Source organism: Oncorhynchus clarkii, chromosome 32, assembly GCF_045791955.1.
Source record: "Oncorhynchus clarkii lewisi isolate Uvic-CL-2024 chromosome 32, UVic_Ocla_1.0, whole genome shotgun sequence".
Lineage (NCBI taxonomy): Eukaryota > Metazoa > Chordata > Actinopteri > Salmoniformes > Salmonidae > Oncorhynchus > Oncorhynchus clarkii.
The window spans coordinates 14469903-14483652 of NC_092178.1; the positions used below are offsets into that span (position 1 = coordinate 14469903).

General features: G+C 45.4%; 1 protein-coding gene across 2 annotated transcripts in view; it reads left to right on the top strand.

Moving 5' to 3' along the window:
- Positions 1 to 13750, top strand: part of LOC139391624 (inactive phospholipase C-like protein 2) — a 40599-nt gene that overhangs the window by 23103 nt on the left and 3746 nt on the right. For both annotated transcript variants that reach the window (XM_071139002.1, XM_071139001.1), the window contains exons 6-10: positions 966 to 2180; positions 3200 to 3449; positions 3735 to 4021; positions 5595 to 5798; positions 6690 to 6765. In XM_071139002.1, the coding sequence (XP_070995103.1) occupies positions 966 to 2180; positions 3200 to 3449; positions 3735 to 4021; positions 5595 to 5798; positions 6690 to 6765 (2032 nt within the window). The remainder of the gene's footprint in view (positions 1 to 965; positions 2181 to 3199; positions 3450 to 3734; positions 4022 to 5594; positions 5799 to 6689; positions 6766 to 13750) is intronic.

Here is a 13750-nt window from a genome sequence, read left to right on the forward strand (position 1 = left end):
GACAGTTTCAATGGGTTTTCTGTTCTGCCAGTAGGACAGTTTCAATGGGTTTTCTGTTCTGCCAGTAGGACAGTTCAATGGGTTTTCTGTTCTGCCAGTAGGACAATTTCAATGGGTTTTCTGTTCTGCCAGTAGGACTGTTTCAATGGGTTTTCTGTTCTGCCAGTAAGACAGTTTCAATGGGTTTTCTGTTCTGCCAGTAGGACTGTTTCAATGGGTTTTCTGTTCTGCCAGTAGGACAGTTTCAATGGGTTTTCTGTTCTACCAGTAGGACAGTTTCAATGGGTTTTCTGTTCTGCCAGTAGGACAGTTTCAATGGGTTTTCTGTTCTGCCAGTAGGACAGTTTCAATGGGTTTTCTGTTCTGCCAGTAGGACAGTTTCAATGGGTTTTCTGTTCTGCCAGTAGGACAGTTTCAATGGGTTTTCTGTTCTGCCAGTAGGACAGTTTCAATGGGTTTTCTGTTCTGCCAGTAGGACAGTTTCAATGGGTTTTCTGTTCTGCCAGTAGGACAGTTTCAATGGGTTTTCTGTTCTGCCAGTAGGACAGTTTCAATGGGTTTTCTGTTCTGCCAGTAGGACAGTTTCAATGGGTTTTCTGTTCTGCCAGTAGGACAGTTTCAATGGGTTTTCTGTTCTGCCAGTAGGACAGTTTCAATGGGTTTTCTGTTCTGCCAGTAGGACAGTTTCAATGGGTTTTCTGTTCTGCCAGTAGGACAGTTTCAATGGGTTTTCTGTTCTGCCAGTAGGACAGTTTCAATGGGTTTTCTGTTCTGCCAGTAGGACAGTTTCAATGGGTTCTCTCCCCTTTTCTCTCTTTTTCTCTTCTATTGTCCCTCTTTGCTCTGTCTAGCTGATAAGAAATAAAGTGTCTCTCCAATAGACAGTTGTCGATTTAGAAATACAAGTAACAATTTCACTTCAAGAGATGCTCATTTCTCTGTTCTCTTCTGCCCTCCGTGTCTAGGTGACTGAAGACACCAGTCTGGAGCTCATCCAATCCCACGAGCCGTCGGAGGAGGGACGTCGCCAAGGCTGCCTCTCATTGGACGGTTTCACCAGATATCTCACCTCCCTGGAGTGCCACCTGTTTGACCCGGAGCACAGCCAGGTGTGCCAGGACATGAGCCAGCCCTTATCCCACTACTACATCAACTCCTCCCACAACACCTACCTCATCGAGGACCAGTTCAAGGGGCCCGCTGACATCACCGGCTACATCCGCGCTTTAAAGATGGGCTGCAGGTGTGTAGAGGTGGATGTCTGGGATGGCCCTAGCAACGAACCCGTGGTTTATACCAGTCACACCCTCACCTCGCCCGTCAAGTTCCACTGTGTCCTGGATGTGATCGGCCGTTTTGCGTTCGAGGCTTCGGAGTTTCCACTGATCCTGTGTGTGGAGAACCACTGCTCCCCCTGCCAGCAGAGAGTCATGCTCCAGCACCTGAGGAGGATACTAGGGGAGAGGTTGTACACGAAGCCCCTCAGGGAAGGGGAGGTGTACCTGCCCTCGCCTAATGCCCTGAGGGGCAAGATCCTGTTGAAGGGGCAGAAGTTGGAGGAGGGATGCGGGGGGGCGGAGGGGGACGTGACTGACGAAGACGAGGGGGCGGAGATGTGCCAGAGGATGAAGGCTGGTAACAGTGGAGAAGGAGCGGGGGAGGGGGGGCAGAAAGGTGGAGGGGGTGGTGGTACTAGTAGCATTAAATCCCTGACCCCTCCTACTACCCCTAAACGGTTCCAGCTCCTAAAGGAGCTCTCTGACTTGGTGACTCTGTGCAAGTCAGTACAGTTCACAGACTTCCAGATGTCGTTCTCTATCCAGAAACCCTGGGAGCTCTGCTCGTTCAATGAGACCCTAGCTTTGCGCTGCGCCAGCGAGCACCCAGGAGACTTTGTCAACTACAACAAGCGCTTCCTGTCGCGGGTCTACCCCAGCGCCATGCGCATCGACTCCAGCAACATGAACCCACAGGACCTGTGGAAGTGCGGTTGCCAGATTGTGGCTTTGAACTACCAGACGCCCGGGTTGATGATGGACCTTAACATCGCCTGGTTCCGCCAGAACGGGAATTCTGGGTACGTGCTGCGACCCGCCATCATGCGACAGGAGGTGTCGTATTTCAGCGCTGATACAAGAGACTCTGTGCCGGGTGTGTCCCCTCAGCTGCTCCATGTCAAGGTGAGTGGCTAGCAGATAGACAGCAGTGTTTATTTACATCTGTTTAATGGAGGCTCCTATTCACTGCCTGGCTTGTTGGCTCCTTAATGGTTGAATGGTATTGGTTCAGTTATTCAGTACACTTCTCTTAATGGTTGAATGGTATTGGTTCCATTATTCAGTACACTTCTCTTAGTGGTTGAATGGTATTGGTTCCGTTATTCAGTACACTTCTCTTAATGGTTGAATGGTATTGGTTCCGTTATTCAGTACACTTCTCTTAGTGGTTGAATGCTATTGGTTCCGATATTCAGTACACTTCTCTTAATGGTTGAATGGTATTGGTTCCGTTATTCAGTACACTTCTCTTAGTGGTTGAATGGTATTGGTTCCGCTATTCAGTACACTTCTCTTAATGGTTGAATGGTATTGGTTCAGTTATTCAGTACACTTCTCTTAGTGGTTGAATGGTATTGGTTCTGTTATTCAGTACACTTCTCTTAGTGGTTGAATGGTATTGGTTCCGTTATTCAGTACACTTCTCTTAATGGTTGAATGGTATTGGTTCCGTTATTCAGTACACTTCTCTTAGTGGTTGAATGGTATTGGTTCCATTATTCAGTACACTTCTCTTAATGATTGAATGTTATTGGTTCCGTTATTCAGTACACTTCTCTTAGTGGTTGAATGGTATTGGTTCCGTTATTCAGTACACTTCTCTTAATGGTTGAATGGTATTGGTTCCGTTATTCAGTACACTTCTCTTAGTGGTTGAATGGTATTGGTTCCATTATTCAGTACACTTCTCTTAATGATTGAATGTTATTGGTTCCGTTATTCAGTACACTTCTCTTAGTGGTTGAATGGTATTGGTTCCATTATTCAGTACACTTCTCTTAATGATTGAATGTTATTGGTTCCGTTATTCAGTACACTTCTCTTAGTGGTTGAATGGTATTGGTTCCATTATTCAGTACACCTGCATCAATCAAACAAATAAAATAAATCAATCAATCACTAAACCGGATCCATCCATGCAGGTGATCAGTGGTCAGAACCTGCCCCGTCCGAGGGGTTCTGGAGCTAAAGGAGATGTGGTGGACCCGTACGTCTACGTGGAGATCCACGGTATCCCTGCCGACTGTGCCGAGCGCCGCACCCGCACGGTGATGCAGAACGGAGACAACCCCATCTTTGACGAGAGCTTTGAGTTCCAGATCAACCTGCCAGAGCTGGCCATGGTGCGCTTCGTGGTGCTGGATGACGAATTCATAGGGGACGAGTTCATAGGTTAGTAGTGGAGGGAGGGCGAAGGTCAGCTCTGCACTGACTACTAGTCCGGTGTCCAGTCTGCTTTTGGTTGAGCTTGTCTGAAGCCAATAAATATTTGATTTGATACTACAACAACCTTTCAGCCATGTGAAGATTATTGCTAGCTCACAAGCAAGTATCACTAGCTAAGATAAAGAACACTTGGTAGCAGTTAAAGAGTGAGTGAACATTCACTATCTTCTCATGGTCATTTCATTGTCTAACACTCTTGTACATCATTTGTAATCCCCCGTTTTACCACAGGTCAGTACACCATTCCCCTGGAGTGCCTACAGCCAGGCTACCGGCACATACCATTACAGTCACTGATGGGGGAGGACCTCCCGTACGCCATGCTGTTCGTCCATGTGGCCCTCACCAACCGGAGAGGAGGGGGAAAGCCCTACAAGCGGGGGCTGTCTGTGCGGAAGGCGAGGCGAGGGAGGGACTACGCTGCACTCCGGGACCTGGGGATCAAAGAAGTGGACGAGGTTTTCAAAATGGCCGGCCCGCAACTGAAGGAGGCCACGGACCTGCGGGAGAACATGCAGGTGAGGCGGAAGGATAAACAGTAATTTATCAATCACAATTTTCACATTTCATGACTGAAATGCCTGTATACCTGTATTCACAACAGATGATGTCTAACTCAGAATGGTAGATTGAAACCTCCATGGGTTGGGTTCATCTCAGTGATCACTAAACTATGACCATAAAGATGGCTGATCATTCCTCCAGAGACATCAACTGACTTGCCTAGTTAAATAAAGGTTCAATAAAAAAAACAGACATCAACAGGTTGAGACTGAGTGGCGGTGGCGGAGTGGCCTGATCTCTGAAGATCTGCTTTAGACTGACAGGTTATGGTTATGGTAAGCTGATGGTAAGGTGATGGTCCCTGTAAGTGTAACAGTATAGCTTCCGCCCCTCTCTTCACCCCTACCTGGGCTCGAACCAGGGACCCTCTGCACACAGACAACAGTCACCCTTGAAGCATCGTTACCCATCACGCCACAAAAGCCACAGCCCTTGCTGAGCAAGGGGAACAACTCCTTCAAGGTCTCAGAGCAAGTGATGATTGAAACGCTATTAGCACGCACCATCGCTAACTAGCTAGCCATTTCACATCGGTTACATAAGCATTTAGTCTGGCTGTCTAAGTGATGTTAAGGACCTCTGATGTGTTTAGGCTGGAGATACCTGGGATTCATGCTATGAGTCATCAGACTATGATGCCACCCTGATGTAGTAGACTGATGCACTAATGCAAAGAGGCCATGAACACACTCACACACTCTCTCTCACACACACAGTCTTGAAACACACACACACACTCTCTCTCACACACACAGTCTTGAAACACACACACACACACACACTCTCACACTCTCTCTCGCACACACACTCTCTCTCACACACACAGTCTTGAAACACACACACACACACACACACACACACAGACACACACACAGACACACACACACAGTCTTGAAACACACACACACACAGTCTTGAAACACACACACACCTAAACAGAAGTAAACACTGAAGGCAAGCACCATGACATCATGAAGATATTTTTTTTTTTAATCTATATTGTAAAAATGTATGTGATTTATTGGTCATAATTTAATGTTAGGGTTAGGCATTAGAGTTAACCGTGTGGTTAAGGTTAGGGTTAGGCATTAGAGTTAACAGTGTGGTTAAGGTTAGGGTTAGGCATTAGAGTTAACAGTGTGGTTAAGGTTAGGGTTAGGTTTCATGATGAAAAACACTAACCTGTGCTGTTAAATAAAACTGATTGGATTTTAGTGGTTCAATGACCCCAATAGTACGACAGGCTTTGTGGTTGTCCCGTTAACCATCTCCCAATAAAGCTTCTCTAATTCAATCAGATGTTCTCAGTGATGGTATCCCAGGAAACCATGTCACAGTTTGTTCCATGATTAAACCACAGCAACTAATCGCTTAGTAGAGGATTACAGTATGATCCACAGAACACTACATCACTAATACAGGACAAGCAGTATGTGTGTGTGTCTGTGTGTGTGTTTTTATATAGCTGTGTGGGTGTGTGTTTTGCATAAACCCCCCGACCCTCTGTATCTCTCTCTGTCCCTGTAGAACTCGGTGGCAGTGTTCAGGGAGCTGTGTGGGGTGTCAGCGGTGGCTAATCTCATGCAGTGTGTATTGGCCCTGGGATCCCGTGTGGTGGGGGCCGATGGGGACCCCCTGATGCTCTTTGAGCTGAGGGAGCAGTACCCCTCCATGGAGCCCCAAGGACCCCTGCCGGACGTCCTACGCAGGGTGGTCTCCACCTACGAAACGGTGAGGATCAATCAAACCTAGTCAATCCTTCACATTTTATTTATGTAGCGCTTTGGGTTTCCATTGACAATAGTTGTGCAGGTTATAAGTTGATTGATTCTTTGACTTGTTTTTAACCTCTTTCTCTACTTCCCTCTCTCTCCCTGCCACCATGACACTGATTCAATTTAAAAGTGATTACTTTCGTAGACGCCCCCAAAGTAGAATGTGTGTGTGTGTGCTCTTTGCGAGTGCATCCTCATTCCTGATGAATCAGAGTGAGGGAGAGTTCACCATGTCTTCACGGGAGATAACGATGCCTCTTTTCATTCCATTTTGAATAATGATAAAAAATCTCAACGTGAAAAAATGTGACACTTTAATTTAGTGTGGGTCATTTTTCAATGTTAAACAAGCGCAAAGAAATTTCCAGTTGAGAAATTGATGTGTGTGTATGTGTTGCACATGTATGCGTGCTTCTGTGTGTGTGTGTGTGATTTGAGAGTGATCCTCATTCCTGATGAATCAGTGAGGGAGAGCTCACCATGGCCCTGAATAGCATTAGCATAAATGAGCATCTTATTTCGCTAAGTGGATCTCACGCCTTCACTTGAATGCTTGGGGGAGAAATGAATGGGAGGAAGCTGTGTGTGTGTGGGGGGGGGGATCTGGACAGACCCCTAGGAGCAGTAGTGTTCATCCTCATTTGTCGAACACCAGACTCACAAAGTGGGGTCGTGTCCCAAAAGGCATTGCAGCGAGAAGTGTTTAGTTAATCAGACGTGGGGTCTGAATCTCTCTGGGGTTATTAATTAAATGTTTGTTATTTTGATGTGTGTGTGTGTGTGTGTGTGTGTGTGTGTGTGTGTGTGTGTGTGAATAATAGACTGATCTTGTGTACTCTGTCTACAGATGATCCAGGCGAGCAGAGCAGTGATGGAGCTGTCAGACGGAGTCTACGACAGGATCCTACAGATACAGACAACAGGTGAGAGAGAGAGAGACCATATTAGAGACACATATTTCCCTCAGATTACACAGACCCACAAAGAAATTGAAAACAAATCCAATTTTGTTAAATATCTATTGGGTGAAATACCACAGTAGAATCAACTTAGAACCAATGTAGAATCTGAACCCACACAAACACCCATAGAGAAATGCACCAAACAAATAGGTGTAGGACCTTAGCAATCTTCGCTGCACAGCCTCCTGAATGTAATTCTATGAGCCCATCTATCTCCTTCATCTGCGTCAAGCATAGCCTTGTGTAACAATTGCTTAACACTATGGGCTACTGTATGTTTAAGCTTAAACTCTATTGGACCAGTTAGGTTCTCTATTGGAGCAGTTGGGTTCTCTACTGGACCAGTTGGGTTCTCTACTGGACCAGTTGGGTTCTCTACTGGACCAGTTGGGTTCTCTATTGTACCAGTTGGGTTCTCTATTGGACCAGTTGGGTTTTATATTGGACCAGCTGGGTTCTCTACTGGACCAGTTGGGTTCTCTATTGGACCAGTTGGGTTCTCTATTGGAGCAGTTGGGTTCTCTACTGGACCAGTTGGGTTCTCTACTGGACCAGTTGGGTTCTCTACTGGACCAGTTGGGTTCTCTATTGGACCAGTTGGGTTCTCTACTGGAGCAGTTGGGTTCTCTACTGGAGCAGTTGGGTTCTCTATTGGACCAGTTGGGTTCTCTACTGGACCAGTTGGGTTCTCTACTGGACCAGTTGGGTTCTCTATTGGACCAGTTGGGTTCTCTACTGGACCAGTTGGGTTCTCTATTGGACCAGTTGGGTTCTCTACTGGAGCAGTTGGGTTCTCTACTGGACCAGTTGGGTTCTCTACTGGACCAGTTGGGTTCTCTACTGGACCAGTTGGGTTCTCTACTGGAGCAGTTGGGTTCTCTACTGGACCAGTTGGGTTCTCTACTGGACCAGTTGGGTTCTCTACTGGACCAGTTGGGTTCTCTATTGGACCAGTTGGGTTCTCTATTGGACCAGTTGGGTTCTCTACTGGACCAGTTGGGTTCTCTACTGGACCAGTTGGGTTCTCTACTGGACCAGTTGGGTTCTCTATTGGACCAGTTGGGTTCTCTACTGGACCAGTTGGGTTCTCTACTGGACCAGTTGGGTTCTCTACTGGAGCAGTTGGGTTCTCTATTGGACCAGTTGCGTTCTCTATTGGACCAGTTGGGTTCTCTATTGGACCAGTTGGGTTCTCTACTGGACCAGTTGGGTTCTCTACTGGACCAGTTGGGTTCTCTATTGGACCAGTTGGGTTCTTTATTGGACCAGTTGGGTTCTCTACTGGACCAGTTGGGTTCTCTATTGGACCAGTTGGGTTCTCTATTGGACCAGTTGGGTTCTCTACTGGACCAGTTGGGTTCTCTACTGGACCAGTTGGGTTCTCTACTGGACCAGTTGGGTTCTCTATTGGACCAGTTGGGTTCTCTATTGGACCAGTTGGGTTCTCTACTGGAGCAGTAGGGAGAAATGAAAACCACACAACTGAATAATTTAGGGAAAGAACGCCAGCTTGTATTTAGTAAATAACAATACTTACAGAAAATGAATCACCTTGAGGAAATATTGATGTGAAATGTGTTCAATGAGCTGAATGTGAATGAAAAACATCAATAACACTTAGATACAGTATCAGCCATATGTCCTGCCTATAGTTTACTAGGATGCACCCAGCTCTATCTTAATCTGAGGGTCTCTCAGATTTCAATGTTCAATAGCAATACAATAAACTTGAATCCACAGGAAAAACCCAACCCAATTCACAAATACTGACTTATAAACCTCTATGAGATGGAATTAAATGTGAGTGACTGTTCCTAACAATCAACACTGTCAGGTGTTTAAGTATAGCATGTGCTTATAACAATCCCACTGCAATGATTGATGTCTTGCAAGAAAAGTCCCACCACAACGTAGTATGGCAGTGCAAATTCAGTGTTCTCCAAGGAAAACAAATCTTCTTATTGATGTCCTGGGTTCGGGCGGCTCGCCATCCTTGGTGGAACTAAATCCATACTCAAAAAAAACGGACCAAATCCTGGCGTCAATCTTTCCCTCATTCCCCACAGTCTGTATAGATACGTGTTAATATCCAGTTCTCTCTGTTCAGTTCAGTTTTATACAACTTCTCACAAATTGAAACTTTTTCTTCCATGGAATAGTGGAAGCTCTGCACATTCCGTTCAAGCTTTTTTTTCAGAACTATGGCACCAACTTGTGTATAATGTGAGTTTTTAGTAGAGCGACTTAGAGAATACTGAGTTTTGATTGGCTCAAAATAAACTGCTCGTCATACAGCTTCTCACAGCTGATTTGTAATAGCTGTCGACTTAACCATATGAATAGCAATATAGTATAATATGATTGGTTACTGGAATCTCACTAGTAACGGTAAGTATTCAACATTAGTTGACCTGCGCTACACCTGCTATTGAGAAAGTCTGTCTTCTCAACGGCCTATATGCACAGTGCCCACAAAATGAGGTGGAAACTGAGCTGCACTTCCTAACCTTCTGCCAAATGAACAGGTCAGGGTTCCATAGCCGCAGGCAGAACAGTTGAAACTGGAGCAGCAGCACAGCCAGGTGGACTGGGGACAGCAAGGAGTCATCATATTAGAGACACATATCACACAGACCCACAAATATTTTGAAAAACATACCCAATTTTGATCAACTCCGATATCTATTGGGTGAAATTCCACAGTGTGCCATCACAGCAGCGATATATGTGACCTGTTGCCACAAGAAAAGGGCAACCAGTGAAGAACAAACACCATTGTAAATACAACCTATAAATGTTTATTTATTTTCCCTTTTGTACTTTAACTATTTGCACACATGACATTTTAAATGTCTTTATTCTTTTGGAACTTCTGTGAGTGTAATGTTTACTGTACATTTTTGTATTGTTAATTTCACATTTGTTTATTATCTATTTCACTTGCTTTGGCAATGTAAACATATGTTTCCCATGCCTATAAAGCCCTTAAATTGAATTGAGAGAGAGAGAGGCAGGCCTCATCACGTGACTCAAAGCAACATCAACAGTGATGAAATTGGAGTTGGCTATGGCCAGTTAGGTGGTTAGAGAGCACGATTGTTTTCTTCAGTGATCTGACTCCAGGTCAGCAGTCCGGTAGTCGTGTGAAAGACTTGCCTACAGGCCCTGCCCACCGACTCTCCTGCTAAGACCTCATCAACAACAGCCTGAAGCCTTTAGTCTGCTGAGACTTCCATGGTTGTCTCAAATGGCACCCTATTCCCTATATAGTGCACTACTTTTGACCAGAGTCCTATGGGCCATTTGGAACGCACACCATGTCTCTACCTCATCCATCACAGGAACTATTTTCATCTTGGCTCTGAGGGAGATTTGTCCATATGTTAATATTAGATTAGTTTATTTATTGACTAAGCTCTTGATTTATGTAGTTTGTGTTGGCATAAGCTCTGAGTACAGGTCAATAATCAGTTTATCCTCCCCAAGTCTCATCCTTAACCAATAGGGATGGAAATACAAAACTGACCTTAGATCAGTCTCGTGGTGTAACTTGGCAGAGCAAGGTTTGTTTACCCTGCAGTGACTGCTTGCTGGGCATCATGGGACGGCTGACAACTTGGCATCAATCACATAATACCCCATAATGACAAAGTGAAAACAGGTTTTTAGAAATAAAAAAACATACCTTATTTACGTAAGTATTCAGACCCTTTGCTATGGGACTCAAAATTGAGCTCAGGTGCATCCTGTTTCTATTGATCATCCTTGATATTTCTACAACTTCATTGGAGTCCACCTGTGGTTAATTTTATTGATTGGACATGATTTGGAAAGGCACACACCTGTCTATATCATTCTTAAATGGAAGAAGTTTGGAACCACCTGGACTTTGGCTGCCCGACCAAACTGAGCAATCAGGGGATAAGGGTCTTGGTCAGGGAGGTGACCAAGAACCTGATGGTCACTGAGTTCCTCTGTGGAAATGGGAGAAAGCTCCAGAAGGACAACCATCTCTGCAGCACTCCACCAATCAGGCCTTTATGGTAGAGTGTCCAGACGGATGCCACTCCTCATTAAAAAGCACATGCCCACTTGGATTTTGCCAAAAAACACTCTCAGACCATGAGAAACAAGATTCTCTGGTCTGATGAAACCAAGATTGAATTCTTTGGCCGGAATGCCAAGCATCACATCTGGAGGAAACCTGGCACCATCCCTACGGTGAAGCATAGTGGTGGCAGCATCATGCTGTGGGGATGTTTTTCAGTGGCAGGGAATGGGAGTCTTGTCAGGATTGCAGGAAAGATGAACGGAGCAAAGTACAGAGAGATCCTTGATGAAAACCTGCTCCAGAGTGCTCAAGACCTCAGACTGGGGTGAAGGTTCACCTTCAAACAGGACAATGACCGTAAGCACACGGGCAAGACAATGCAGGAGTGGCTTCAGGACAAGTCTCTGAATGTCCTCGAGCAGCCCAGCCAGAGCCCGGACTTGAACCTGATCAAACATCTGGAGAGACCTGAAAATAGCTGTGCATCGACGCTCCCCATCCAACCTGAAAGAGCCTGAGAGGATCTGCAGAGAAGAATGGGAGAAACTCCCCAAATACAGGTGTGGCAAGCTTGTAACATCATACCCAATAAGACTCAAATACATTTTATTTATGTAGCCCTTCTAAAATCAGCTGATATCTCAAAGTGCTGTACAGAAACCCAGCCTAAAACCCCAAACAGCAAGCAATGCAGGTGTAGAAGCACGGTGGCTAGGAAAAACTCCCTAGAAAGGCCAAAACCTAGGACGAAACCAGGCTATGAGGGGTGGCCAGTCCTCTTCTGGCTGTGCCGGGTGGAGATAACAGAACATGGCCAAGATGTTCAAATGTTCATAAATGACCAGCATGGTCAAGTAATAATAATCACAGTAGTTGTCGAGGGTGCAACAAGTCAGCACCTCAGGAGTAAATGTCAGTTGGCTTTTCATAGCAGATCATTAAGAGTCTCTCTACAGCTCCTGCTGTCTCTAGAGAGTTGAAAACAGCAGGTCTGCGACAGGTCGCAAGTCCGGTGAACAGGTCAGGGTTCCATAGCCGCAGGCAGAACAGTTGAAACTGGAGCAGCAGCACAGCCAGGTGGACTGGGGACAGCAAGGAGTCATCATGCCAGGTAGTCCTGAGGCATGGTCCTAGGGCTCAGGTCCTCCGAGAGAGAGAGAAAGAAAGAGAGAATTAGACAGAGCATACTTAAATTCACACAGGACACCGGATAAGACAGGAGAAGTACTCCAGATATAACAAACTGACCCTAGCCCCCCGACACACAAACTACTGCAGCATAAATACTAGAGGCTGAGACAGGAGGGGTCAGGAGACACTGTGGCCCCATTCGATGATACCCCCGGACAGGGCCAAACAGGAAGGATATAACCACACCCACTTTGCCAAAGCACAGCCCCCACACCACTAGAGGGATATCTTCAACCACCAACTTACCATCTTGAGACAAGGCCGAGTATAGCCCACAAAGATCTCCGCCACGGCACAACCCAACGGGGGGCGCCAACCCAGACAGGAAGATCATGTCAGTGACACAACCCACTCAAGTGACGCACCCCTCCTAGGGACGGCATGAAAGAGCACCAGTAAGCCAGTGACTCAGCCCCTGTAATAGGGTTAGAGGCAGAGAATCCCAGTGGAGAGATGGGAACCGGCCAGGCAGAGACAGCAAGGGCGGTTTGTTGTTCCAGTGCCTTTCCGTTCACCTTCACATTCCTGGGCCAGACTACACTCAATCATATGACCCATATGAGTCTTCAGTAAAGACTTAAGGTTGAGACCGAGTCTGCGTCTCTCACATGGGTAGGCAGAAGATTCCATAAAAATGGAGCTCTATAGGAGAAACTCAACGCTGTAATCTCTACCAAAGTACTGAGTAAAAGGTCTGTATACTTATGCAAGTGTGATATTTCAACAACAAAAAATGCCAACAATTCTAAAAAACAGATATTGCTTTGTCATTGTGTGTAGATTGATGAGGGGGAACTGTATTCACACCCCTTGACTTCTTCCACATGTGTTACAGCCTGAATTTAAAATGACATTGAGATTTTGTGTCACTGGTCTACACCATTATGTCAAAATGTTTACAAATTCATTTGAAATGGAAAGCTGAAATGTCTTAAGTATTCAACCCCTTTGTTATGACAAGCCTAAATAAGTTCACAAGCAGAACTGTGCTTAACAAGTCACATAATACATTTTTCATGGACTCACTCTGTGTGCAATAATAGTGTTTAACATGATTTTTGAATGACTACCTCATCTCTGTACCCCACACATACAAGTATCTGTAAGGTCCTTCACTTGAGCAGTGAATTCAACCACAAAGACCAGGGAGGTTTTCCAATGCCTCGCAAAGCAGGGCAACTAGTGGTAGATGGGTAAAAACATGTAAAAGCAGACACTGAATACCGCTTTGAGCAAAATGAAGTTATTAATTACACTTTGGATGATGTATCAATGCACTCAGTCACTACAAAGATACAGGCGTCCTTCCAAACTCCGTTGCCGGAGAGGAAGGAAACTGCTCAGGGATTTCACCATGAGGCCAATAGTTACAGAGTTTAATGGCTGTGAAAGGAGAAAACTGAGGATGGATCAACAACATTGTAGTTACTCCACAATAATAACCTAATTGACAGAGGGAAAAGAAGGAAGCCTGTACAGAATAAAAATATTCCAAAACATGCATCCTGTTTGCAACAAAGCAGTAATACTGCAATACATGTGCCAAAGCAATTAACTTGTTGTCCTGAATACAAAGTGTTATGCTTGGGGCAAATTCAATACAGCACATTACTGAGTACCACTCTTAATATTTGCAAGCATAGTGGTGGCTGCATCATGTTATGGGTATGCTTGTAATCATTAAAGAATGGGAGTTTAAGGATA